Raw genomic sequence first — 26,647 nt, 5'->3', positions numbered from 1 at the left:
ACGCTTCCAGAAAACAACATCTACATCATCGTCTACAGCAGCCGACAGCAGGCAACACTCGCGCAGACACACACAGAGACACCTACACATCGGCGGCCAGGAATGTTCATCAGCGACATTCACATCTAGTTCAGGAGGAAACTTTTGCTACTCACGGGTTTTTTTGGGGGGGGGTTTGTCCACCAGGTTCCCCCAATCTTTGTGTGTTTCAGTGTACTGATGTCTTCCCAGTACGGCGGAGCCACCTACAGTAAAGCCCCTCGCATGCTTTACTAACTACATTCAGTGCTGGGAGTGCGGTTGCTCCACCTTAGTCGCATACTGTACTTTACCAGAAACAGTCTTGGCATCTACACCATAAAATAACAAGCTCCAAGCAAAGTATTGGATTTTGTTGCCGCCGCCGCCGCCGCCGCTGTTGTTGTTGTTGTTGTTAAATCTGCATTTTTACCAGCTGCAAATGCCAGAATCTGCTCATTTGAAACGTTATTTTACAGGTTACGATTGTTTTAAATGGCGCTGAACTGAGCATACACGCTCTCCGCGGTGTTAGCAGCCCTTCATTTACTCATGTGGAGTTTAAAAGCTGCACTTCATTTTCACATAGTCGTCGTGCCGGCGGTTCGCTCCGGATTAGAAGTCAAAAAGGGAGAGCAGCATCACCCACTGCGTTAGTTATTGAAGTGAGAGATGACATTTAGCTGTAGTTAATTATGTATGCAAAACTCAGCCGCTCAGCTGCTATAAGAGGTCAGCTTGACAAAGTAACCCCACACCGGGGAGAATCTCATGGCAATGAGATAGCCCTATTAAAACACACACACACACACACACACACACACACACACGTACGCCGTTTTCCTCCCCTTTGCTTTTCCTTTTTTTTGCCTGACTAAAGCGTTGCATTGCATGTACTTAACAACACATCAACACGCTGAATGACTAAGAATTACACACTTTGCGCCCTAATAGTCTATCTGCTCCAGTTTATCTGCATTTTTCCGTATTTATTTCATCCCGTCGCTTTGCTAATTTAAGTTATTTTTGCAATCGTACCTAAAAACTAGTAGTTTCATTTGGCTGCTTATAAGAGATTGTAGTCGACTCCACCCCGCCAGCTTAAGTAATAATTCCTATTATTGTGCACTTTTATGGTGAGAAAATAGAGGTTAATTTAAAAAAAAAAATAAAAAAAAATCACGAGCTATCTCATATTTATTTTTAATTGAACGAATGAATTTCATAGATTCCAAGTTGCGTGCTCTTTGTGTACTTGTGTGCATGTGTGAGTATATGTTGTTTCTCTGTGTGTCTTTGTTCAGATGTGTGTGCGTGTGTGTGTGTGTGTGTGTGTGTGTGTGTACAGTTCAGACTGCAGCACATCAAAAGAAAGTGGGAGATTTTCATAACTATTTTTTTTCTTTGTAGTTCTTTAATTGCATCCCCATGGCTTTCTTTCCCTGGACAGAATCTTAAACAAAACATTCTCTTTTTTTTTTGTGAGAAGAAAACCCAACTTTTATTCTTTTTTTTATTTTTTTTAAACAACAGACAAGTGTCAGGGTCATTATTTGGGAGAGGTTTTATTTTTTTTTATATGCTGCAGTGAAAATTTTGAGTAAAATTCTAAATATATATTCAGGGTTTAGGAGCAACTTTTCCTTTTTTTTTTTTTTTTGCATTTATTTAACAGTAAATCTAAAATTGTCAGTCAGGCTCCCACGTTTTGTCATGTGTTCTTTTCTGTTTTTTATTAACTAAAAGTGGAGGTTTGTCGCTGATGTCTTGTGATCTGATGGTTTTATTGCTTTCTAGAAATATTACTTGTGTTCTTGCACAACATCCGGTGATGGATCTGTGATCATCTCATGAGGTTCGTTTTGGAATACAGCAGAAGCAGCAGCAACCTCACATCACGGTTTTCTTTTTAATTTTTTAAATATATATTCTGTAAATGCTTGTGTAGGTGTAAATGTACTATACACATAATAATAATAATGTTTTGTATACACACATGGGAAAATGAGTTGGTCTCCCTGATAGATGTTATATATCGACGCGTCGAGGCGCCATGTGTGCAGAGATGCTCACGGATGCCCACACACATTCACACAGATGCCTGGTGTCACCTATAGTGGTATCATCCCTTACAGTCAGGCAGGGATCATCATTGCACCTGCTAATTACCATCTCCAGCTGGAGAGTTAAATGGAGATCTGTTCTATGTCTGACCTCTGACCCCATGCTCTTTATGTGACGCACTTCAAACCCTGTTTGGGGCTGGCTGGGCCGGGCCTTAATGAGGCCCCATGTCTGCCCTCTGTGGGCTGTGCGCCTTGGATGCCCTGCTTTCATCCCCGACCATCTTCCCTTGATGTAAATTGAAAAGATCACAGCTATGGGGAGAAGACCTGTACTGGAAAGGCCTCTCTGCATAGATTATGAATATCATAACTCAACATTTTTTTCCCTCCTCTCCCCCAACCACCCACTCCCCTCTCCCCCCCACCGCCACCCCTTCCCTGTACAATGCTATAGTTCTAATTGGACCCAATGGGGGACTCTCTGCCTTTGATCTCATCACCGCCACTGTGACTTTACACTAAAAAATGTCACTGCCAAATAGGGTTATCACCTGTAGAGCCTGGCCTTCCTCTGATGCCTGTACGCATCTCGTTAGCTTCACTCAAACTGCAGAAGTTAATTAGTTTGACAGAGCCATTACCTCGGAGGCATACCTGATGATTGTGGCGTAGGCGCCATATTCAAAACCCAATTACTAAATACACATTTATTTTTTGTGTTGGGTATGTGAAGGAGCACGCTGTGGCGTGTGCTTTGATTTCTATTAGCAAAAAACTGTATCCGTTCTGTTTCACTACGACTATATTTGATTTGTTATATGTAACGGTTTAATTAATCGCCGCCTTTCTTCGGTCTTTATCGTTCTCCTAAATATACGTGAAACTTTGAACTTATCGCTTTATCACCCATTTTTCTAACACAGGGAGGAAAAGCACCAGTGATTGTGTCCCCACCTCATTAAAAAGTGTTTGCCACTGCAGAGCTCTCAGCCGTTCAAAGCTGCTGCTGTACAGAACTCAGCTGTGTGCAGAGTAAACTCCGCTATCCCGTCTTCTCTGACAGTCTTTGGGGTATGCCTCCCCCTCTTAGACTGACATTGTGTTCGCTTTGATTCCCTCCCCCCCCAACCACCACCACCACCGAAAAAAAAAAAGACAATTTAATGATTTGCAAGGATGAAAAAAATCAGTGAAAATGCACATAAACATGAAATATTAATTCCAGAAAGGGCTTTACATAAACATAAAAGCATTTAGCACAATGAGTGAATATGGAGATGACACTTGTTAATTTAACCGTGATAAACTTTCTGTTTGATGCCTGGGAGCATTTGCAATGGCAGCACGGGGACGTTGTGGAGAGTGAGGAAGCCCAGGGGAGAGGATTCAACACTGTTCGTTTTGTCTTTGTCCCAGTTTAAGACTGCCACTCTCTCTGTCTCGCCTTCTTTCCTTCCCTCTCCGCCTCTCTGTTCCTCTCTGCCATGTCCTCTGGATGAGCCGTGCTAACACTTTGCTTCTCCTCCCTGAAGTTTTCCCCACACAGGCTAATTGCACACGCCAGACCGCCGTATCGCTCCAGCGCCGCACATCTGGCCACCTCTGATCGAAACAGACCCCATCAAAACATTTTTATCACATTGCAGAACCACTGGGGTCATTTCATGGTGGACTAAAGCTGATTTTTTTTTTCCTTTTGCTGCTTTCATCACTTCATCATGATCTTCCTGCTACTATCAAATCCTACCAACGCAGAGAAATTTGCTAAATATTTAATTTTAAAGAGGTGGACACGTCAGACAATCAACACTTGAGCTCTCACACACACACAGAGCCCACGTGTTGCATTAGACTGAACGGACGGGTGAGATATGCAGCGCGGTGTTAATATAGAAGACTGCTAACTGGAAACCCTAATTCACGCTGTTGCTGGTTGTTTCACACACACACACACACTTTTGCATTTCACACATCAGCTGTGCATGTGCAGTCAGTTCTCTTGCCCCAGGAGGAGGGAGACTTTAGGCTCAGTCTGTCCGGTAGGGGTGCCCACCAGTGAGACAATCGGTTGTACGCAGAGAGAGACGAAGCATTGATTGTAAAGTTTTTAGCCTATTATAAGTTGTTGTTGTTTTATTTACACAGTATAGAAACAATCTAAAGTTGCAATCGATCACTTTGTCACTAATTGAAGTTGAAGGTTGAACTTATTTTCTTTTGGAGCTCACGCTGCTGCCAACAGCCCACACCAAGCTGCATTACAGCTATCTAGACTTCCTGCGCAACCCAATCAAACGTTCCGCTTTTGTGCTAAGCTGGCACAGCCCACACAGAGAGCAGCAGTCCCTCACCGGCTCTGCCTCCTCCTCGCGCTGCCACAACACAGTCAGACTACTGCTGAGCAGGTGAGGAGAGCCTCTTGACAACTTCCTTCCCCGGCTCCCCAGGGCCCGGTGGCCAGGGTGAATCTTTTGTCATCCTAAAACAAGCTCGGGCCTGCTGCTCCTCCAGTCTCGCCTGGAGTCCTGGAGACAGAGCCAGGAGAGGGGAAAATAATTAAAGACGTTTTATGTCAAGAATCCCTTTCTAGAGGGAGTCCGAGAGAGCCAAGAGGGGAGGGGAAAACAGGAGGACTGGAAGGAACGAGAAGGAGAGCGAGGCGCAGAGATGGAGAAATGAAAAAGGAAAAAAAAAAAAGCATGAAGGTGACGGGGGGGCAGCGTGGAGAGGAGAGAGGGCGAGAGAGGAAGAGCTGGGATGCGAGTTTCCATTTCCTCTCCGCTGTCCCCTCCCTCCCGCCGCCCCCGTGCTCTGCTCAATTAGCAAAGCAGCAGGTGCTCCCAGCAGCACAACAGTTGAGCTCGCAGCAAAGGCTGAAGCTCTCCCCTTTCTTTTCTTTCCTTTTTTGAGATGACCTGCAAATGTGATACTTCACACCCAGAATGGGCTAGCTGTTTCCTCCACCAATTTCAGAGGTGATAATTTAACTTTTACCCCTCCATATCTCCCTTTCTCCCCTCTCTCTCTCTCTCTCCCTCCCCACCTCCCTGCTCTCCATCTCTTTCTCTCTTTATGTTTTCCACCAGGTGTCCTCTCTGAAGAGCAAGCTGAAGAAGCAGTCGACGGCAACAGGGAGTGGCGTGGCGAGGGCCTTCCTGAGAGCGCAGGCCGCTCTGTTTGGATCCTACCGGGATGCCCTCAGATACAAACCCGTAAGGACCCAGTGCCGTTCATCTCTAGCAGTCGTTCTGGCTCTGTCGTAGTAAAATGGGTTTTGGAGTATAAACGTGTTTCAATTCAAAATCAGAGTCGGGCACAATGTTTAAGCTGCTGATATCCAAAGGGTTACTTCATCCACTTTCCTTTATTCCTACGGATGGCTGCTTTGGGTTTTGTATGTCCTCTTGTTTTCAGATATCAGTCTTTGGGATTCCACCATGCCAACACCAAAGAGGTGGTGGTCGTGGTGCTTAGAGCATTAAGACTCACCAAAATCTGTCCACGAGAAAAGAAAATGAATGCACAGTAATTACAGGATGCAGCTCCTGCAGTGTCCACATGCCCATTAAGTTGTACAGAGCACCGCTGCACGGAAATATTATAATGCCATATTCATAAATATTCACTTACTGATACTTCAGCTGCTTCTAGGTCAGTGCATCCATCCTTGGAGAAAGTGCTGTTTGTTCTGTTTCCTTCCACACATGTGATCGATTTCACGCTCGTATATATAAAACATAAGCGGTGCAGTAAAATCGAGGTTGGAGTTCATGATAAGAAAACAATAGAGTGCCAAAATAAGACGCTCATGATTCACACGTCCTGACTGGAAGAGGTTCTCTGCTGTGAGACCCAAACTTCAGCCCCGTTTTTCTGTGGAAAAATTAATTTGAATGTAAATTGAAGCTAAGATGCCACATTAAGCAGATATGTAAAGGCAGGGAGTTTCCAAAAGGCTTTGGACTTTTACAATTTGTACTCGTTTTGACTGTGCATAAATAACGACTAAACTTACACTGAAACACGCGAGGCCACAGACTGCATTAGCATCCACATGCAGACGTATTCACAGCAGTAAATATCATTTGTTTTCTCCTCTGAACGTACAGCACATCGCAGCAGTCTTAGTTTGGATGAGCTGAGCGCGTGTTCAGACTGGGGCAGTTTTGACTGAAGGTAAAAGGTGTGTTTTCAGTCGGAGCGCAGAGCTAAGGTGGGCCTGTCTGAGGCAGTGAAATGTCAGAGGAGCTGAAAAGAGTCAGGACGTTCCCTTTGAAGATCCCTTTTAGCCACCTTTGGTGTTTAACTCTCCTTTACTAAGCCCCCCTAACATTTCATTTCTAGATCTTTTCTGCTTATCAAGTCTGAGTCAGAGCAGAGCAAACTACACCATGTCCTGTTTGTCAAATAGCGAAGCCTTTGTTCCTTTGGCTTTGAGATTAATTGGACTTTGTGGACTCCCGGAGTCAAGATGCTACATTATTGATGCTGTCTCTCTTTTCTCTGTATACAGACAGTATATGAACAAACTGCCTCCCCTCTGACACGAGCGCTGAGACTTGGTGTGTTTGTGTGTGTGAGCACAACATTCAGTGATTTCTCAGTTCACTCACGCTCACACCGTGTTTTCTCTTAGAGTCTGTATAAAACCCTTGGAGTTAACATAACATACATGCGAACACACCAACACGCACAAGCTGCACTTTGGATTTAATGAAGATACTGATGATATTCCCCGCGTTCTGGTGTTTGCGGAATATCACTGAGCCACTCATTGTTCGAAGCTGAAGAAAAGATGTTCCTCGACAGAGCTGAGCGGCGCTCTGTGGTTCACAGACCCATATGCCTCGACAGAAGGAGGGGTGTGGATGCTTAGTGGGAGTCTTGCTGAGTTGTAAATGAAACAAAACTGGAAAAAGATAATGAGTTGAAAAGCAATCAGCTGATTATACGGGCATTTCTTAGGTCATCAATTTCAGCTCACGTCGATGTTCCCCAGGTGTTTCTCAACAGCTCGACGTACGACACGTTTGACAAAAGAACCTGAAATAGCAATTCAAATTAATTTTCACCACCGCCGGTGAAGCCAAGTTGGAGAAGTGTGTTGTGCATATTTCATGGCTCCGTGCTCTCGACTAGGTGGGAGCAGAAGAAGAAGCTAAAGTTCTACCTAGTAGGCATGAAACCGGTTCAGAACCTACAAGCAGATGTAAAGCCTGCCGGTGGGCGTGGCCGAGGCGTCGTCACGGATTTCAAATGAGACTGTTTTAGACACGAAAACCCTTCTGAGTGCAAATTCTCATTGCAGGTTGGTCGGTTTGGTTTAGAGAAAATGACGCATTTATTCACCAAAAACCAAAAAGGCAGATTTAATCCGACATGAAACGGGAGCACGCACAACATACAAGTAGAAAAGCACACATGAAACCAGCATATGAGATAAAACACAAGATAGAAGTTACTCTTACATGTAAAGACACTAATCCATGTCATTTAAATGAATAATAATGATAATATTCAGTTTAATGATTAAATCCATGTAAGTGGTTCGGTTTCCAGCTCACATGCTGCAGATGGAGGACGGTCTGGTGTGTGTCATGTGTTAATAATGTGATGAAATTTAAAAAAACACACATTTTAGTGCTGAATATATGAATGAAGTTAACCACATGAATAGAAGCAGCCTTGGAAGAAGTTAACAAGCGGTGCATCATTCATCGCTCTGCGTTTACTGTAGAGTGACTCATCCTTAAGCAAGGCACTAAACCCGCATTACATTTTTAAAAAATGTAATAAAGTGTTTATACTGTGAAGAAGTACGATGGCCTTTTCCTTACAACACCAGCCTAGCCCCGTGTTTTTTCTCTAAATAGAGCGTTTCCAGCCCACTTCATTGGCTGTACACGCTAAAGACTGTGTTTGTCTGCTCACACCAGATGTCTTGATCACCCTGTTTACAACAAATACTGCTGCTCTCCTCCTATAAGTCCTGTAAAGTAGTTTATTTGGGAGGATCCACCCTCGGTTGTGTTTGTCATTCAGCGCAGGCCTGTGTGAACTGAAGGATCCAGAGTACTGTACACTTGGAAAGTTTTTTTTTCCTCAGTAGCAGCTAGCTGTTCGGCATGCTATTCAGTTTTGTTAGCCACAGAGTGGTCCGAGGCTGATTAAACAAGCGAGGCTGCTTTCAACTCAACTTATACGAGATGAATACGCCTTCAAAACTTTTAGTGATGTAAGTGGGGCTGCATTGCTGTGATGTAATTTGGGCCACCGGTATCATCCGCCCATCTCTGGAAAACGGGGTTAGTCTCCCGTGTTGTTAAGTTGTTTTTATGTGCCACACTGCGCTCGTGGCCTGGAACAGACAAAGCACATTGTTTTACTTCAGAAGAATTTAGAGCATCATTGAAATATGTGAGAATTATGTTAATTATGAGAAAACATGAATTGGAAATGACCGTGGGGCAGCGTGTGATTGGCCTGCAGTGGTTCTGTTGTCATCCTCCGTGTCTATAGCTCACAGGCCAACAGACATGATGTAAGAAATAGTAATAATGTGATAATGTGTTCATGCGGAGTAGAGGGGAGTTTACTGGGACACTGTCTTCTGGTCCGGGGGAGATCATGTGCTCGCTGCCAGGGGAACGTTACAACGGAGACGGTTTCCAGTTCTTTCTCATGTTCACTCTTCCTTCCTCTCTCCTTCCTGTCTCACTTTTAGACTAGTTTTCTGTTTGTCTTTGCTCACTAATGAAGAAATCAGTTGAAATACTCCTTGGTTAGAGAAGACTTTATACACATTTCGTTGGTTTCTTTCACGAATCATATTATAAACAGCAGTGTTCGGTGTGGACCCCCCGCCTGTCAAAGCACCTGCCTTCTTCCTGTGACTCGTATCTGAGCTAAGTGAAGAAAACAGATTAGTGCAAACAAACAGCGAGCCAAAGTGAATTAGTATTTATTGTTTATCTTGTTGCTTTGCCAATAACGTCTCTGTGGTCTCTGCAGGGAGAGCCGATCACGTTCTGTGAAGAGAGCTTTGTCAACCATCGCTCCAGCACCATGAGGAACTTCTTGTCCATGGCTGTCAACCTGCAGCTCTTCAAACAGGTACGAACCGTGTGTGTTTCTGTTCACCCAGAGGTGTCCAACCCTGGTCCTCGATCAGCTCATCATCAAGCTCTGCAGAAGCCTGATGACGATCCTGATCGTTTGAATCAGGTGTGATGCAAGAGGGAAGCATCTGAAACATGCAGGCCCTCGAGGACCAGGACTGGACGCCCCTGTGTTAACCAGGACTGATGCTACGTGTTGTAATCACTGAACACAGTTTGTTGTTAATTATCAAAAGTTGACCCGCAGTCGTCTGCTGGAGCTCACTGACTGATGCACGGCTCTAGTTGGTAAACCAGAGGCAAACACAAACAGAAAACGACGCCCGAGCGCTCTTCCATCAGCATCACTTTATTTACTTTTTAGCTCTCTCTCTCTTTTTTTTTTTTTAGTCAGAAGTGTGAAAGTCTTCATTTTTTACAGATGAAAGTTGTCTCAGCTCCACTCAGCAAACTGTCAGCTGGGCGAAGTTAGCGTTTAGCATCAAGTGCTCTGGTTGTAGAGGAATGTGGAAGCGAGGGGCCTGGGATTACGGACGGTTACTGACCCCCAGGAACAGTTTACTGCGTCTTATCTCCGAATGAACATCTTAATTTTTCTCTGTTTGTTCAATTTTATCTGGGTTACAAACAAACCCGTGATAAGTCAGAAATGTTGACTGCCTATTGACTGTGCGAGCCCACATCAATTTTAAATTCTGTCTTCAGCGTATCTGTGAGCAACACAAAAAAAAAAAATAGAGCCAGAATTTTAACTTGCTCCTGCAAAAAAATTGAATATTCACCACTGGCAGATATTGTAAACTCTGCTGTGGTGATGTGTGTGTTTATGTGCTGTGTGTTTGTGTCTGAGCGCGAGCAGGTATCCTTTATTCATGTGTGGTTTCCCCTTAAAAATCACTCATGTATTCTTAATATGTTTTCCCCCCCAAATCCCTTCAGTAATACTAAACTTAGCAGAGCCGGAGCCGAGTGGAAAGACACCTCTGGCTCCGGAGAAAATTTCCTCTCGCCCCCTTGAATTTTTCTTTGTGCTCTCTGACCCATGATAGTGGTGTGATTTACCCCCGAGAGTACAACACAGCGGCCCCTCAATCAGCCTTTTGTTTCTCTGGACACTCCGTTTATAATTTTCCCAGGCAGAGCAGATAGCGAGCAGCAGTTCAAAGCATCCTCCCGGCTGGCTCCTGCCTGAGCGGTAGCATTGGGAAACAGGCCCTTATCTCCTCCTCCTCCTCCTTCTCCTCTCCAGCGCTGGGGATGGGGTGAGCTTATCTCCTCCACTCCTCTCTCCACTAAAGTGAGAGAGGCCAGCGGTTCGCCCGAGTGCTGCTCCGGCCGTGACCCACATCCGCTCACAAACACGCAAACACTGCTCAGCCTGCATGGCCACACGCATGCATTAATTTTTATATGGATAAGTACGCGCTGCGGGACTGGAGATGTTTGGATTTCTTCCAGTACTTCTGCTTATTGTTTTGCTGCTGAATGTTTTATATCCCAACTGTTATTACAGCTCAAGCCTTTGTCCCATTATTTATCTTAATCCAGTTTTTTGTTTTGTTTCTTGTCACATGATTAAACATCGATTAGGTGTATGAAAGACTGACGGCTTTCTTGGCGTTTCCTCTAATTAAAAAACATAAATAGCCACATATAGCGAGGGTTACAACTGGGGCCCGCTATATATATTCTTATCCAAAAAATAGATAAAAATCCACAAATGTTGCACTGAGCAGGGATTAGGATCTTTTTAAAACTTTAATTTAATTAATTCTTTTCCTTTCTTGTTTGTTTTCCCTATTCTCCAGTTGAAGTGAACAGTTTATGCCTCGTGTCCCAGCGGGATTGTTGACAGAGGGGAACCACGGGGCATCAGAGCTACCGTTTTTGAGCTCGGTTAGAGTAAACAAACAGGTTGGGTTGCTCAATTATCAAGCAGCCAGTCCTCGGCGCTCGACTAGAAAGCAACCATATGATAGAGACGCATTTAAATCAGGCGCACGGTATTTATTCGTTTGAAAACAATGGCCACAGCGTGTGAGTTTTGCGCTGCCAGCTTCATGTCAGCAATGCTAGTTTAAACTTCCAAAAATTTAAACCATATTATTGGACTTGGTCGACCACAACACACACACTGCACACGCGCTGAACCACATGTGCACAATGTGGAGGTGTTACCTGAGTTTGAGGTGTTACCATCGCAGCAGGAAATTGCTTTTCTACATGTACTTTATTTAGTGATTTGGGTGTTTTCGTTCCCCGTAAAGCACCTCTTTTGTTCCGCAGTCGGCCACAAGTGACAGCCTCATAAGGTGAGCAACATGGAGTCGCTCATGCAAATTCAGCGGCACGTTATTAAAACGTAGGCAGCGAAACGGTCGAGTGGACAGAAACACCGTTGTGCTGTTACACGACATTTAGGGCCAACAGTGGCTTTTATTAATACGACAAATATCGGTTTTGGATAACTTACACCTCCTAAATGACTGAAATGTAAATGGGCCTTTAACAGATGAATATTTTGGTTTTTTAATCCACTCACATCTAACCGAGTGTATTTGAGCGTCAACAAACGTGGTTCCACCTCGTCCCTCAATGAGCGACTCGGCCGGCCCTTAAATATAAAGACACGCCGGCTGCATGCCTCTTTAAATGTCACAGTTTCACCTTCGAACACGCTTCTGTTCCCAGACTTCTCCCTCTGCGCTCCGTTCACCAGCCCATCTCTGAACAGAACAAGTGGGAGAAATCTTCCAAAAGAATGCGTGCGGGGGGAAAGTCTGTCAACATTAACCTGCTTCTTATCAACCGTCCTGGGCTCCTACACTCGCACATGCTCACGAGCGCGTCGTCGTGTGTGGATCACGTTAGCACGGATTCAGTAAAGGCCTCCGTTTACTGACAGAACGAAGCCGTGCGCTGACGGCCAGAATAAAGAATAATAATAAAAAATACACACACATAAATATAATTTGCATTCAGTTGATAAGTAATCAGAATTCTTGTTGAAGTCAACTGGAATCTAAAGAGTCATCGATCAACATGTTGCACCACCAGTGGATGCTTGCTTTAAACAAAGCAGCTCTTCCTGCACCCCACTGACTATTGTTGATCTAATTTCACGTCTTCTAGTGTGTGTCTGTCTTGGTGGACATTTTGAGAATTGTTTTTCCACAATTGACACGTATCCCAGCGTGCAAAGCGGTGCTCATTGTCGTCCCACGTTTTCCTTCTTTTTGCCTAAATCTGTATTTCCTCGCTCGAGCAACCTTCAAAGATAGAGGCCGGCTTTAAACCCGAATCCAACCTTGAAACCCTCCCTGCAGAAACACAAGAAGTATGTTGTGTGGAAAAAAAACATCGCAGTTCTTTTTAGCCTCTTCATCTACACATGAATCCCTGTAGACTCCTGATATTAATTTCTGACTCCACAATTGCTGAGTTTAAGTAAACCTCAACCACTGTGACCAACCTGCCAGTGAGTCAGTCTGCTGGCAGCCAGATGGGAAAAGTCTTCCTGCAGCAGCAACAAGACACGAGATGACATGTAGAGACGGAGCAGGACGCACCTCCAGACTCACAAACGTCCATCAGCCGGGGCGTGTCGGTCAAAGTTAGCAACGATACAAGCAAAATTATTTGAATATTCGGGAACTGTGTTTAAAAAATATCGATAACATCTTAATGCTTCTTTAAACCTTTATTTATTTCCCGCTTGAGCGACGCCGGCCCTGATTTGGTCTGAACGCGACGAGTTTTTTTTTGTTTTTTCCTTCTGTATTTTTTGTGGCTTTCAAAACAAAGAAAATGAGCCCTTGTCTTTTGTGTTTGCGTACGTGCTCATGTGTACCCGAGCTCGCGTTTTTTTTTTAAGCGTTGTGTCAGAGTGTGGTGATCACAGTCTGCCATTGTTGAGTAATGTCTAATTAAGGCCCACAGTGAGGGGCAGGTAATCTGGCTGGGGCTGGGGGGGGGGCTGTAGTGGGGGTATAAGTGGAGGCTTTGGCGAGGTGATGATTTGGGTTGATTATCTGCACTAATTGGGCCAGCCATGTAGCCGAGCAGTGGCTGGAACCTGCAGTCTCACCTCTCATTAAAATGATCTAATGATGAGTTTCCAGCTCTTCTGACCAGAGGAGCGGGCGGCCGTGTCGGTCGCTAGTTAGCAGGCTGTCCCCGAGGACCTGCACCCACAACAACATATACTGTTGTTACACTTTGGACACACGCTCGCAGGGGTGTGAGTAGGACTGTTGCTGTTTAAAAAAAATAAATAAAAAGAAGGACAATATGCTGCACTCAAGTATTTGTATTCGTGATAATAGTTCAGCAGCATTTGTTGTTGCTGTTAAAAATGCAGAAGGATGCTTTAAAAGTAGGAGGTGTTGATCGCTAATTAATGGAATCATCTGTCAATAAATATAAATGTATGGACACTCATTATTTTAAATGACACCGGTGCAGATTGTTACCTACGTTTTCCTCCTACCTTCACATTAAAAAAAAAAAGAAAAAACTTTGAATAGGTTGAAAACATTTTAAGCCTGAAAATGATTAGAAGCTTCCAGACAAAGAAAAAAAAACCTGTAGAGTGTCGGCTTCTTCTGCCTTTTAGCAAACTTGGTTGTTCCAGTTGCTCAGTGGGAGAACCCAGATTAACGTGATCATGTCACGACGCAGAGCTTTGCTGATGTTATAAGCTATGGGGCAGGAAGCGAACAGCAACTTGGGGTCAGTGTGGTTGGATTTGCTTAATGGGAACCAGCGCTCCATGTGTGCCACTGAGTGATCTACAATGCCATAATTGTTTTGGTGAAATTCAAAGATTTTCTTTACTGTCGGTGTTTTAGAAAGCTGGCTTTCTTTGACATGAGACAATACAAGAGTCACGTAACTAAAAACTTGCTTTGAGTAAAACTATGACAGCAAAGGCCTTCAATTGGTTCTAACTATTATGAATGTAATTTCATTTTTTGCCCATCTTGTCCCAGCTTCTGTCCCGTCATGTCACAAGCTATTTTCTCTCTCTGAAGAGTTTCGTTATTCCGTTAATCTCAAACGTTGAGTTATGCGTTTGTCAATGTTTGCGCTTGCTTATGGTTGCGTAACATATTTATGTGCGTTTGTGACTGCACTCGTGAAATGTGTAGCTGTCTTGGCTGTTAAGTCCATATTTATGAGACAGAGTTTTATGCGCTCCATGTTATAAAGGGAGGAAATGAAACTTCCTCGTGTCTCAGACAGTGTGCAGCATGTAGTCTGCTGCTCTAATCCCTCACCTGCTCCACATTACCAAATCCCTATTACCTGCAGCCCACCTAATCTTGGGATGTAGTTTCCGTCAGGTAGGATTAATAACACCCCTCTGCGGCTGGACTGTTTGAATCGGTGTGTATGTGCGCGTATCTGTGTGTCCACATCCCCCCGCCGCCGCCTCCCTCCTTTAATAAGCATGTTGTAATTTATGGTTGTAGTTCATCGACGGACGGCTGGCCAAATTGAACGCAGGCCGCGGCTTCACCGACGTGTTTGAAGAAGAGATCACAGAGGGGGGCTTCTGTGGAAGTGAGTAGCGCTCGTCTTGTCTATCAATTAGCTGCATTATATTTGCTTGGCATATTTAATGCAACACGCAGAAGCTGTTGTGCTGTGATGAATGTAAAAAAAAAAAAACTGAACATGGAGAAACCTTTGAAGTTGTTAAAATTTTTAAAAAAAAGTCCCTTCAATGGCCAGATTAAATACAGCTCTCTCTCTCTCTCAAGCTCGTAAAACAGTACATGTGTAAATCTGATGATCAATTGATTAAAAAGCGCCTAAATTTTCTTGAGACTGGATTTTGAGCAACTTTTATCACATGTTCATTTTAAAAAATAAAAATCAGGTCCTTAACTCCTCGTTGTTTCAGTGATGTTTGAGCTGCAAAAAGCAACATACAGGCCGTTAAATATTCATCCAAGATCACTCCCATGACTTCTAATTGCTGTTAGCTGTTCTAAAATCAGCGTTGAGCTTCGGCCTCCCAGGTTGAACTTGTGAATTTTCCGTATTTGACCTGCATCCTTTTAGTATGTCGCATGATATTTTGCAGCACAAACCCTTGTTGGAATTTATATTGCATATAAATCTAATTGATTTTAGCAAAAGAAGCTCGACAAAAGAGTCGAGCTTCTTGTAAACGAGACGTCGGAAGTTTAAGTGTGAATCCCACAGGAGAGCTCAGACAAATTAGTTTGTTTTGATCATAACACCTCAGGTTTTAGTCGTATTCACATGGCAAGAAAACAAGCGATGCCATCCAGCCGGAGCCGCAGCTAAAATATCCGTCATATAATTGGGCTTATTAGTCCTGATCTTGGTCCAGCCCACACTGCTATCTGCTCTTTAAACATTTAATAGCAATCTCCAAAAAGTCTCCACTGTACAACAATCTGCCTTTCTGTCCTCACAAATTCATCTCTTTGGATTCTTATTAAGGACACAAGGAATTAAAAAAGGACGGCATATTGTACTGTGCAAGTTTTCCTGAAAAGAAGGAAGTAATATCAAAGCCAGTCAGTATTGTAGGGCTTTATTTTTATGGGTGTTGTACACATTTTTAAATCAACCACGGTTCATGTCAGTCTGTATGTCTAATGTAGGATTTTGTTTTTCCTATAACTTGCTTAATAATGTGCAAATGTGTGCGTGCTTATGAGGCTGTATGATATCACAGGGTAATATTTGAGTTATTTTAGCATCACAGTGTGCGCAGAGTGCAAAATGATTAATTCATATTTCCTGTCTTTTATGCATCCCTTCAGGTAATTCGAGGTCCTACCAGCAGTGGATGCACACTGTAAAGGTATTCACAGGATGTCTTGTTTATCACAGCTTTTATCAATGGCCCTTCTTTTTTTTTTTAATATCAGTGGTTTTATTCCCGAGTTCTATTTAATTGAAAGCGGCGTGATTGACACGACTCAGCGTTTGAAGTCGCGGTGCTGCCTTTGGAATGAAGGCGCTGCCTGAACGTACAGATCCGGCTCCAGTGCACTTTGGTGTGAAGCGGCGCGTGCAGCAGGACAGTGGAGACAGACAGGGAGGGAGACAGAAGTGATTTGACGTGACAAGACGTCCTCCGACATGACATGTTGATCTGGCAGCAAACACAGGCGTGAACCAGCCCAAGAACATACGTCTCTCCCTCCTTCATCTCTCCCCGGCTCTTTCCTCCTCTCCTTTTCTTCCCTTATCTATCTGTCTTTATCTCTCGCCCCTTTTTTTTTTTTTATTTTTATTATTTTTTTTATTCCATCTCTGTCACAGCCCCCACCCCTCGCTCTCTCTCACTGAGTATCTCTCCCTCGCCCTCCCTCTCTCCCCACGCCGTCAGCTAAGGCTGAATTAGTTCTCTAGAGTGCTCTTCAAAGGTTTGTTAAAGTTCACATTTCCTGACTGACAGGGATCTATAAGAGGGGCCTTCACCTCGGCCCCTCTCCTCCTCTCCCTCTGCCAACTTCTGAAACGCTGCCTGCCATTTACTCTGTTTAGCCGTTTAGCCGCCGCTTTGTGCTTACACTAAAGACCAAACGGAGAGAAAAGGAGCGAGACGCCAAAGGAGAGAAGCAGCAACTCGGAGAGAGAAAAGAAGAAAGGCACAGAGAGATATTGGGCACCATAATGTCAGTCTGCACAACTCAAAGTAGAAATCAATCACACCCGGTCCCTTCCATCACTGTTTTGGGCTGCTTCTAAATAAAACCCTCCTGAACGCCGTGAGTCGTGCCGTTTATCCTGGATCGCTGATGTGATACTTTGTCTGGTGTCACCACTTCTTTTTTTTTTTTTACTGAAGTTGCATGACGATCCCATCAACAGCTACAGAGCCGTGGTTTTGTTTAGCGTCTCCTGTAGGTATTGATGAAGATGCTGTACGTCACAGCAAACGCGTGCAAAAAATCTCATTGAATAATGAAACCGATGCATTGTGTTGAGCCGTTACCTGAGACAACACTCTGCTCCCAAACTGTTAGATCACTTTTGTTAGGTTTTAATTACGGCGTGTACTGTGAGCTGTTAATTGGAAAGCTGGAAAGGAACGTTTTCATAGCGTTGCAGTAAACATCAATACCCAAAGAAAGATTTGTTTGGATGTTTGCGAGTGAATAGAAACTCTGGGCTTTCGATTCGTTTATTAGGATTAGCAGCAGCGTTAGCATCGACTATTCTTCCTGGGGTCCACACACATCACAATCACACTTATACACACAACAAACACAACAGCTCATCTCGTTAACTTTACACAATAAGGTAGAGAAACATGCTGTCATTCAGTATAACATACATTAAATCATACACAGAATTATAAATCCATCTCATAATTCTTCATAATAAACTTATACCCAGAATGACCTTAAATAACATCTTCATCCATCCTGTACAGTACATTTTACATTCTTTGCTCTCACCAGCATTACATTTTATTTTGAAACACCTTCTTCCTGTCTATACCTCCTCAAAGACTTGTAAATAGTGGCTCAGTGGTTCAGACCTGATCCATGGGCTGGCTGGACCACCTGCTGTCCAAAATACATTTAAAAAGGAAAAGAACTTTTCCCCAAATGTCTGTACGTGACTAACAGATTGTTTTCTGTTGCAGAGAGGAGGAGCCCTGTTCAACACAGCCGTCACAAAGGTGTGTTCTAGTGCACAATGTGCTTCCAGCTTCACGCTTTGTTTTCCTTCTGAAATTCAGAAGAAAAAAAAAAAGAAGCTATAAGTAGACCTTAGACGACATTTTGCAGCTTCTGTGGAGAAAATTAATTGTTGCGCTCGAATTTATTGAATATGTGAAAATTGCCTCTAAAAACTTGTCTGTTGTAATTGGCTGTGGAGCTAATGGGAGACTGTTCCCGGCTGGTGAATGTTTGATGAGCGGTGCCGTGCGGTTATGTGGCGTACAATAGGTGGTCAGGGTGCCCTTTCATGTTATCGCCTCCTGTTAGCGAGCGAGCCTCTCTTATCCAGCCTTTTGTCTCCGTGTTTTTGCCACAGGGATCAAAGCATTTCTTGATGTTACACGAAGCCAGAACAGAATGTTAATGCAACATGTTTTGATTAGTAATCTGTGTGTGTGTGTGCGTGTGTGTGTGTTTGTGTTGTTTCTTCCTCCCAGGCCAAGGTTCACGCCAAGAGGGGCATCCGGGACATTAAGGGCCGGCTTAAAGCGAGGGTGAGCAGCGTGAACCTTCACACCTCTCCGACTCGGCCTCTGCAAACACACACATGTACACACAGCTCGGTTGTGAGGCGCGCAGACAGACACATGCCTCCCTCATAGAAACAGACAGGAAGGCTGCTTTACATGTAGCGTGTGATTCTGACGTAGGGGCCTTTTAATGACTGTTGAAGCCTGCTTAGCGCTTTGTTCAGGGCTGTACATTTTTAACCAGCGCCCCTCTGGCTATGGCCTGTCATGTCATCCGAGCCCCGGCCCTTCTTTCTCTTTTATTGTCTGCATATTTCATCAGTGAGCCTGTGATTTCCTCAAAGCTAATGTAACGAGGTGTATGTTTCCATAAGCCTGATGGATTTGAAAAGGCAATAGCAGTTTGATCTGTCAGTGGGAAACTGAGGAGAGAGGGCACTGATGATGAACAAGAGGCGTGCACGCTGCTCTGCACTGTGTAGCCTGCACACACAAACACACACACACACACACACACACACACACACACACACACACACACACACAGAGCGAGCGAGCGAGGAGGCAAACAGAGGTGCAGAAATCTATTTGATTTTGAAGTTAAACAGATTTCCTGTTCGTTCAAATGAGAAATCATTCTCTCGATCTGCATTTTAGCTGCTGCCAGTTGCAGATGAACAAACGAGGAGCCAAAAAGCACAAACGCATCGATCTGAACCTGGTCAGAGTCGATTAGCATCAAACCGATTGTCATCACCTGATAGGAGTTTTAAAGGAGTACCTCAAAGCCGTCCAACATCTCCTGCCATGTGTTTGACTCTGAGACCCATGCCGAGGACATAAAGATCAACTCTGTGCTGTCCTTTCTATCACATTTGATTCTAACAGGAACCCGAGCTGCCCTGATCGGTGACTGTTTTGTGCTGCTGATTTGGTGAATAAATGGTTTCTGCAGCATCCTAATGAAGGTGTCACCAGATGCAACAGCTCATTTCTGTAAACAGCAGAGCTCCGTGACACCGAGAAATAAGCTGGATGTGGCTCAACATAAATAATCGTCTGTAATTAGATCGCCGTCGATTTTCGTGAGGTTTGTTGAAAACACAAAAACACGCAGACGTACAGCGGACTGATCTTTTATCCTGCGATTACATGTCGAGGAGGAAAAAACAAAAAGGCAAACAAACCGAACAAAGAGCTGGAAATGGTTCTGAGCTGCTGAACGTCTTGTTCTTTTGCACGGATGCAGATGGGAGCGTTGTCCTTCAAAGAACGCACATTTTAGTCAGGTTGAGTCATTTAAAGCAGAAACTCTGAGATTTCTGTTCGTCTTCTCTCTCAGGAGGAAGAAGAGGAGGGGATGACGGTCTGTGCCGGGTCTCCCACCAGCACCAAGAGCCTGTCTCCAAGGAGACTGCAGAAGATGAGACGGGTATGACACACACACACACACACACACACACACACACACACACACACACANACACACACACACACACACACACACACACACACACACACACACACAGATGCACATCAGTAAATGAGTTAACTACATTTACACTGACTGATCATACCAGAGCTCACTTTTCACTTGACCGACACGGATTCACTCTTCCACTTCTCTACTCTTTTCTGTCCACTTTTTGTTCTCATTGCTTCTTTTTTTTTTCTTCACCCCCCTCCTTTTTCTCTATCCTCAGATCTTTTTTTTTTTTTTTTTTAATCTCCATCCCTCTCCTCTTTTTTTTCTCCCCCACCTCTCCCTCTCTCTCTCTCTCTCTTTCCCTAGCTCCTCTCTTGTAACAGCTCTTGGAAGTACAGTAGTTTGTCAGGGTGCCAAATGTAATGATAAGCATTTTTTTTTTTCTTCCCTTTTCAACGCACTCATGTTGTACATTCAGTATTTTCCTCTGAACAGCGCGGACAGTCGAAAGCAACTCATCTGCTGGTCAGCATTTCCTCTGAAGAATTTGCTTGTGCACCATAAGTGGATAGCAGGTTTTTTTTTTTTGTTCTTTGTTGTGTGCAGAGCTGGCATGTGATGTGCAAGCGCATGCATGCTCACAAAATACACATTCATCAATAATATTTGTGGAGAGTTCAGAGTGTTTTTTTTTAGTTTAATCATAAGACACTATTGTGTAGCGTAAATGGAAATACATACAGCCTCAGGGATCCTAGTTAGAGCTCCCACCTCATATATACAGTAAACCTCTGCAGTCCCAGCTGGAGCTTTTCCACCTCTTATTGCTAAATGAATATATGGCGAGTGGACTCCCAATTCTGCTTAAAAAAAAACCCCACATGCACACACACACACACAAAAAAAACATGCCTGCATGCACACAGTGACATTTTGGTCACAGTCATGTAAGAGTGTGATTAGGAGAGGTTGTGCTGTCTCTAATTAGCGTTGTGTTCCCTGTGTGTGTGTGATGAGGCTGGAAAGTCGTAGCGCAGAGGAAGGTGTGACGGCCAGGGAGAGGAGAGGAACGGCAATTAGGGCTTTTCTAAAGGCCTCCTCGGACACCCTCTCCTCCTCCTCCTCCTCCTCCTCCCCCCCACCAGCGCACACACACAGATTAACAGTTAACATGCAGCTGATGTGCACACACACACACACACACGTTTTATGCAGGATATACTCACACGCCTGTTCATGCCATTGAGGCCTGCTCATTGCCACAGTAACGGGTCCCTGGAGACGGCTGGAGGAGGAGGAGGGACACGCAGGACACAGGATGTCCCACAGCACTGCTTTGTGTGTGTTTATACGGAGTCAATCAGCTTCTCTTTAGCCACACACAATGCTCTTCCCATTGTCCTCGGCTTTCATTATTGCTTGTAGTTCACACCAAGGCAGCATGTTGTCCTGATATACAATAGTATGTAGTGCAATGTCAATATATTGCCCTTAATCGTACGAATTGAAAACCCCTCTGCGGACTCTCCTGGGTTTTGTGTCTAAAGTTTGATGACCCGAGATTCTTCTCTGTCAACTGACGGAAAATGCAGAAGCCAGAGAAAGTCTTGATAATTTATGGCCTGTCAGTGTGCAGCAACCCCTGAAAGATTGAAACTCCTCAAAAACATTTGTTTGGAAATCGAGCCAGAAGCTGTAAATGCTCTTCAGTGTTTGGTTGCAGATTAAGGAGCATTAGAAACTCAAAACAGGAGGAAAAATTAATTCTCACAAAAACAGGACGAACGTTTTTTGTTTATAAAATGAAAATAATTTAGCGAGTGTATAATGAAATAAATCCTCCCTCCTGATGTTTAGTGGAGTAGCTGCTCTGTATGCTGGCAGTATATTTACCTTCACCTCACAGCGTATTTACATTTCTGTTGGAGAAAAACGTGGCTGTTGTTTTTATTCTTTTTCCTCTTTGTGTCTTTTTTTTTTTTTTTTTGAGCCTGCTTCCTATGAAATGTTGATACTGTTGTTCTGCCCACAACTGTCTTGACCAGGTGTTCCTTGCACGAGAAATTGATCTCAATGGGACTTAACCGGTTAAGTAAAGGTTAAGTAAAGTGAAAAAAAAAAAATACAAAAGGCACCTTTATCCACATGCCTCCCCTACTGCCCGTGCCCACACACAGACTCCTATTGCTCGGCCTGCCCGAGCTTATTCTTAACTCATCATTTTTAAATAATATGTCTCTGGACAAAACCTGCAGGATCTGGTCTCTGTCCATACAGTCCACAAATACAAAACTTGCCTCAATCTTGCAATGACAGTCTTGAATTTTTTAATATTAGAAATATTATTCACCTAAAATAAGAAAAGAAGGATTGCTTTTCCCCAAGCTGATGTTGCACACCAATTAAATCAGCTTAGCTCCAGTAAATACTGGGAACACCTCTCATTGTTCGGCAGTAAAATTCAACACAAAAAAGCAGATTTGACTACTTTCAAATAGCTTCATTTGAAAATTAACATTACGACTATCATGAAGCTGGAATTTGCTGCGTCGGTTTGGTAGCTGAGTGTGTTTTGGAAGCTCAGAATAAAATTTGAAAAAAAAAAAAGGCAACTAACTTTGGCAGAAAAGAAACTTTTGGCTCAAGAAGGATGCTTGTTGTGTGTGAAGTAAATCTAAAAATCTAGTAAGTATATGATAATATTTTTGTAGGTTTGATTTTGTGAAGCACTCGGTGTCATTAATTTACTTTATTCACCAACAAGTGGAATCAGCATCTCACATCAACAGAAAATGAATGTGTGCAGTCTTGTTGAGCTGCAGCGCCACTGATTTTTAATTGTATCTCCAGCGACAGAAATATGTCGGTATTTGGTATTTGTCGGCATGTCAATACCTTTAACCAAGTGACCAGCAGAGCCTCATGCACCTGTTGGGTAAATTCAGAAACGCTGTCATCAGACGCTCCCAGAATGTGATTTGATTAGAGACATTCCCCGCTCCTGTATGAAAGGAAAAAAGCCTGGTGCATTTTTATCATTCATCCTTTTTTTTTTTTTTTTTAAGCAAACATCTCTATGTCTGTCCTTGAAATGAAATGAATGATCCTGGAGAAGCTCCTTTAATTAATCATAGCAAAATAATCAGAGTTATGAAATTCACATTCTATTTGATCAGCCAACACATGTACCAAAGTGGAGATGCTGCTGTCATATGCATTCATATTTCAGCCGTATCCGGCGATGTGGGTGATTTGTAGTGTTTGGTGAGCGTGTTGATTAAGAATGTAGGAGTAATCCTTTCGTTTGACAAAAACAAGACTGAATTGGACTGCTGACTCCTCGTCTGATACAACAAACAGCCATTGTTCTGGCTCCTGTATGGTTTTGTGTGTGAGCGCCAGATTCTGTTTAAGATTTTGCATTTCGGTGTGTGTGTGTGTGTGTTTTCGGTGTTATTGTGCTGTAAGCATCTGCAAAATAGAAAAGAAAGTGTCGGCCCTTCAATACATAAAGGTGTGTGTGTGTGTGTGAGTGTGTAGTTGGTGTGCACACAAACATGCATGCATTTAGCAGTTTGCCTCAGGTTGGAGGCAACAGAATGACAGCTGTTAAGAGCACAGAGGAGAGCAGAGGTTGGGACGGTGTTATGGACAATGACAGCCAGCAGGCTTGTGGCCGGGCTCAGCCCCAGGCTCTGGACTCTTCACCTGGTGAGGCAGGAGAGATGCCAGCCCGGAAAACAGCTCAGGGTTGAGGGGAAACAGGGAGACAACACAGATATGAAACAGGAACAAAGTCACATGGATAGCTAAGTGAAGGCTGCTCTTTGGGTGGGTGTCTGTGTGCTGCTGCTGCAGCAGGAGGCAGCTCATGGATTCATGGCCAGCGGACACATATGTACACTGTTGACATAACTTGTGAAGTGCATTATATGGCGAGAAATTCCCATTAGTGTGTGTGGTGGTGAATCCAGAGCTGCTCACTCCCACTTCTCTCTGAACCTTCTTTTACTAATATGTGTTTGTATTGCGATGGCACTTAACTTGAAGTATTGCTCATAATATATTACAGAGACATGGTGAGTGGTGCGTTATAGTCGGCGTGTGATTGAAAATGCTTTAATGTGGATAATGTGCAACAGCAATACTGAGTGAAAGGCTAATATGTATTTACTATATATTAATGAACTGTAAATTACAGAGTGCAGAGCGTGAGTTTGACATAACTCACAATTATATTTTTGATGCGATTTTAAGTAGAAAGTAGCTCATAATGCTAATCGTGTTGAGAGCAGGATTAATATTGTGGATGGATGTTGTTAGGTGAGTAGTTAGCATGCATCACAGGCTGCTTTAAATGCGATGGCTCTGTCCATAGCTGCGTGAGTGTTTTCATGGTTATTTGTATGCATTTGTAGTCTCCACTCCGCTTAGTTTCTCCCCTCTTCGGAGATCAACCGGCCTCTTGGCTGAAACCAAAGTGCCATCTCCTGGCAGCTTGGCAGTACTGCACTGCACCCATTCACAGAAAGACACCTGGTGATTTTACTGGATGAGTTTGGTTTGCTCTGACAGAATGAGCATAATGCACATTCTCCTCCTTTTATATGGCTCCTGTTTTAAGCGGAAAGGAAGCGGGCTTTCAGCAACAGCCAGTTGGACGGAGGAGCAGTAGATCTCTCCTCAAACGCTTTCCCCCTCCTTTCGAGTGAGCAGCTCTTAAACAGGCAGACACAGACTTGGCCGTACTTCTGCAAAGGCTTTGCTTCTCCCCAAGGTTTGTTTGCATTTTACCGGCATCTCTTTACGTCTCCTGCCAAGCTGTGAGATCAGAGCCCACTCAGAAATACCATATGAAATGTATAATGTAAGACCAGCTATTAAAGTCCACGAGCGTTTGGCCCAGTCACAGAGAGGCATAGTTGTTCCACATAACTGGTCATGCAGGGAAGGAAGGCAAGAGGGGCGGAAAGTTTGTTTCTCCAAATGCAGCTACTAAAGTGGATGGTGATGACTATTTTCCCCTCATAACCACAGAAATTAAATAAATTTTAAAAAAACAAAATATGGAATCGGAGGATGTTTTTCTTGCGTCTGTTTCACACCTTTGTTCATCACGTGGAGCGTAAAGGGTTTGAGGAGAGGACAGCTTAGTCATGTTCTGCCGTCATTTGCCCTTTTCGTTGATGTTTTTACATCTAAAGCTTGAACTAAATTGAGGCGGATTCTTTTTCTTCTTCAGCCAGTTGCTCAAAGACACAAATCAAACTAATACGAAAACAAAACAACCCACCAGAAAGTGTTTTCCCCGCTTCACTTTGCATGAGACGGTAAAACTTTCCCGTATATAATAAACACAAGATGTTTCCCTACATCTTCAGAAATCCTGGATCGAGTTAGTTTTACTGAAATAACGTGACCATTTTTATTATTTTCATGACTCCTGTTTCCTCCCGACTGCCTCACTGTCTGCGCTCTGCTCAGCCTCCGCCGTGGCGACGAGGTGGAGAGGAACGAATGGAGAGCCAGACAGACAGAAACGGTGACATCTGTCACTGACAGCAGAGTGATGGAGGGAGAAAATGAGAGGCGGGGAGGCATGGAGCGAGAATCACTTTTTCATTTTCACCTTTCAGCTTCCCATTAGCCGACAGCGAGAAGCTAATGAAGGAGCAGTATGATAATCTGTTGTTCTCCTATTTCATGCTTTCCACTGTCCTGTCAGGCCTGGGGAGATCCAGGACGGTGACAGAGCTGTCACAGCTTTAACAGCAGACCTGTTTGCACTGGTTGAGAATACCTCATTGTGAACGTCTCTGTGTTTGTGTTGTTGTTGTTGTTGTTGTTTACATTGACATACAGTGCGACTAATTTTAGATCTCAGATTTAACTGCTGTCGTTGGTTTTGACAGCTCTGGAGAAGCAGTAATATGATGATAAAAAAAGTAACTGGTGAAGGTGCTCTTTGTGTCTCAGATTACCACTGAAATGAATGCAACATGTCGGCTGTTTCTAAAAAGTGCCACAAACCCGACTCCTGCGCCAAATTTGGCGCTTCTGTCGTAAAATGCTTGGTTGTTGTAAATAGTTTAATCTTAACTGTTGCGCTAAAGGGTCACAGTGAAGAGAGGGAATGACAAATTGATAAAGCCGTGAAGTGAGGTACCATCCATTTACTGCTCCCTGTGGAACTTCCTTTTGAGTAGACGGCACCAAAGCTGTAACCGAGATCAGAGGGCCAGGCTTCATGACCTGTGTCTGGTTGTGTTTGGGTTCACCTTGCTTTAATAAACACCTAGACGCAGAGAGAGGCCCTGCCTTCCTAAACACAGCCCCGCTGCACAAATGAACAGTCTAAATAACCGCATGTGCCGTGAACGCGCGCCGCATATGCTCCTAGTGTTTGTGTGCAAGCATTTGTGTCCAGAGCCGACCCTCCCCAAGTGTCTCACAGGTGCATCTCCGCTCTGCTGGCCCGCTCTGGCTGGCTGGCATGTCGGCCCGGCCCCAGATTTACTGCCCTGACACAGGAATCCATTAAAGGCTGTTTAGGGATCCCAGGCCTGAGCCCCTCTGAAATCTCTTTCATTATAGCTCCAAGCTACCATGGAAGGGGAGCGGCTTGGCCAATCAGCAGTGCCACCACATGTGTTCGTGTTTAGCCCGATGGCTGAGAGGCTTAAGTGGCTACTGCACACATCTCCTTCACTGACTTTTATGGAGAAAATGGCACTTTAACTCTTTGTGTTTTTTTGTAATAGGCTGCGTATGTGACTGAGTGTGTGTGTGTGTGTGTGTGTGAGTGTGTGTGTGTGTGTGTGTGTGAGGT

The 26,647-nt window shown here is 43.9% G+C and overlaps 1 protein-coding gene across 3 annotated transcripts in view; it reads left to right on the top strand.

The window, feature by feature from the left end:
- Nucleotides 1-26,647, top strand: part of LOC103365563 (DENN domain-containing protein 1A-like) — a 57,544-nt gene that overhangs the window by 22,809 nt on the left and 8,088 nt on the right. For all 3 annotated transcript variants that reach the window (XM_008293031.1, XM_008293030.1, XM_008293032.1), the window contains 7 exons: nucleotides 5,171-5,296; nucleotides 9,096-9,197; nucleotides 14,677-14,767; nucleotides 16,006-16,046; nucleotides 17,844-17,879; nucleotides 18,360-18,416; nucleotides 19,735-19,824. In XM_008293031.1, coding sequence (XP_008291253.1) covers nucleotides 5,171-5,296; nucleotides 9,096-9,197; nucleotides 14,677-14,767; nucleotides 16,006-16,046; nucleotides 17,844-17,879; nucleotides 18,360-18,416; nucleotides 19,735-19,824 — 543 coding nt within the window. The remainder of the gene's footprint in view (nucleotides 1-5,170; nucleotides 5,297-9,095; nucleotides 9,198-14,676; nucleotides 14,768-16,005; nucleotides 16,047-17,843; nucleotides 17,880-18,359; nucleotides 18,417-19,734; nucleotides 19,825-26,647) is intronic.

Source organism: Stegastes partitus, unplaced genomic scaffold, assembly GCF_000690725.1.
Source record: "Stegastes partitus isolate 25-593 unplaced genomic scaffold, Stegastes_partitus-1.0.2 Scaffold852, whole genome shotgun sequence".
Taxonomy (NCBI): domain Eukaryota; kingdom Metazoa; phylum Chordata; class Actinopteri; family Pomacentridae; genus Stegastes; species Stegastes partitus.
Note: the sequence above shows the minus strand (reverse complement) of the source record. Positions and strands in the feature narration are given on the sequence as shown.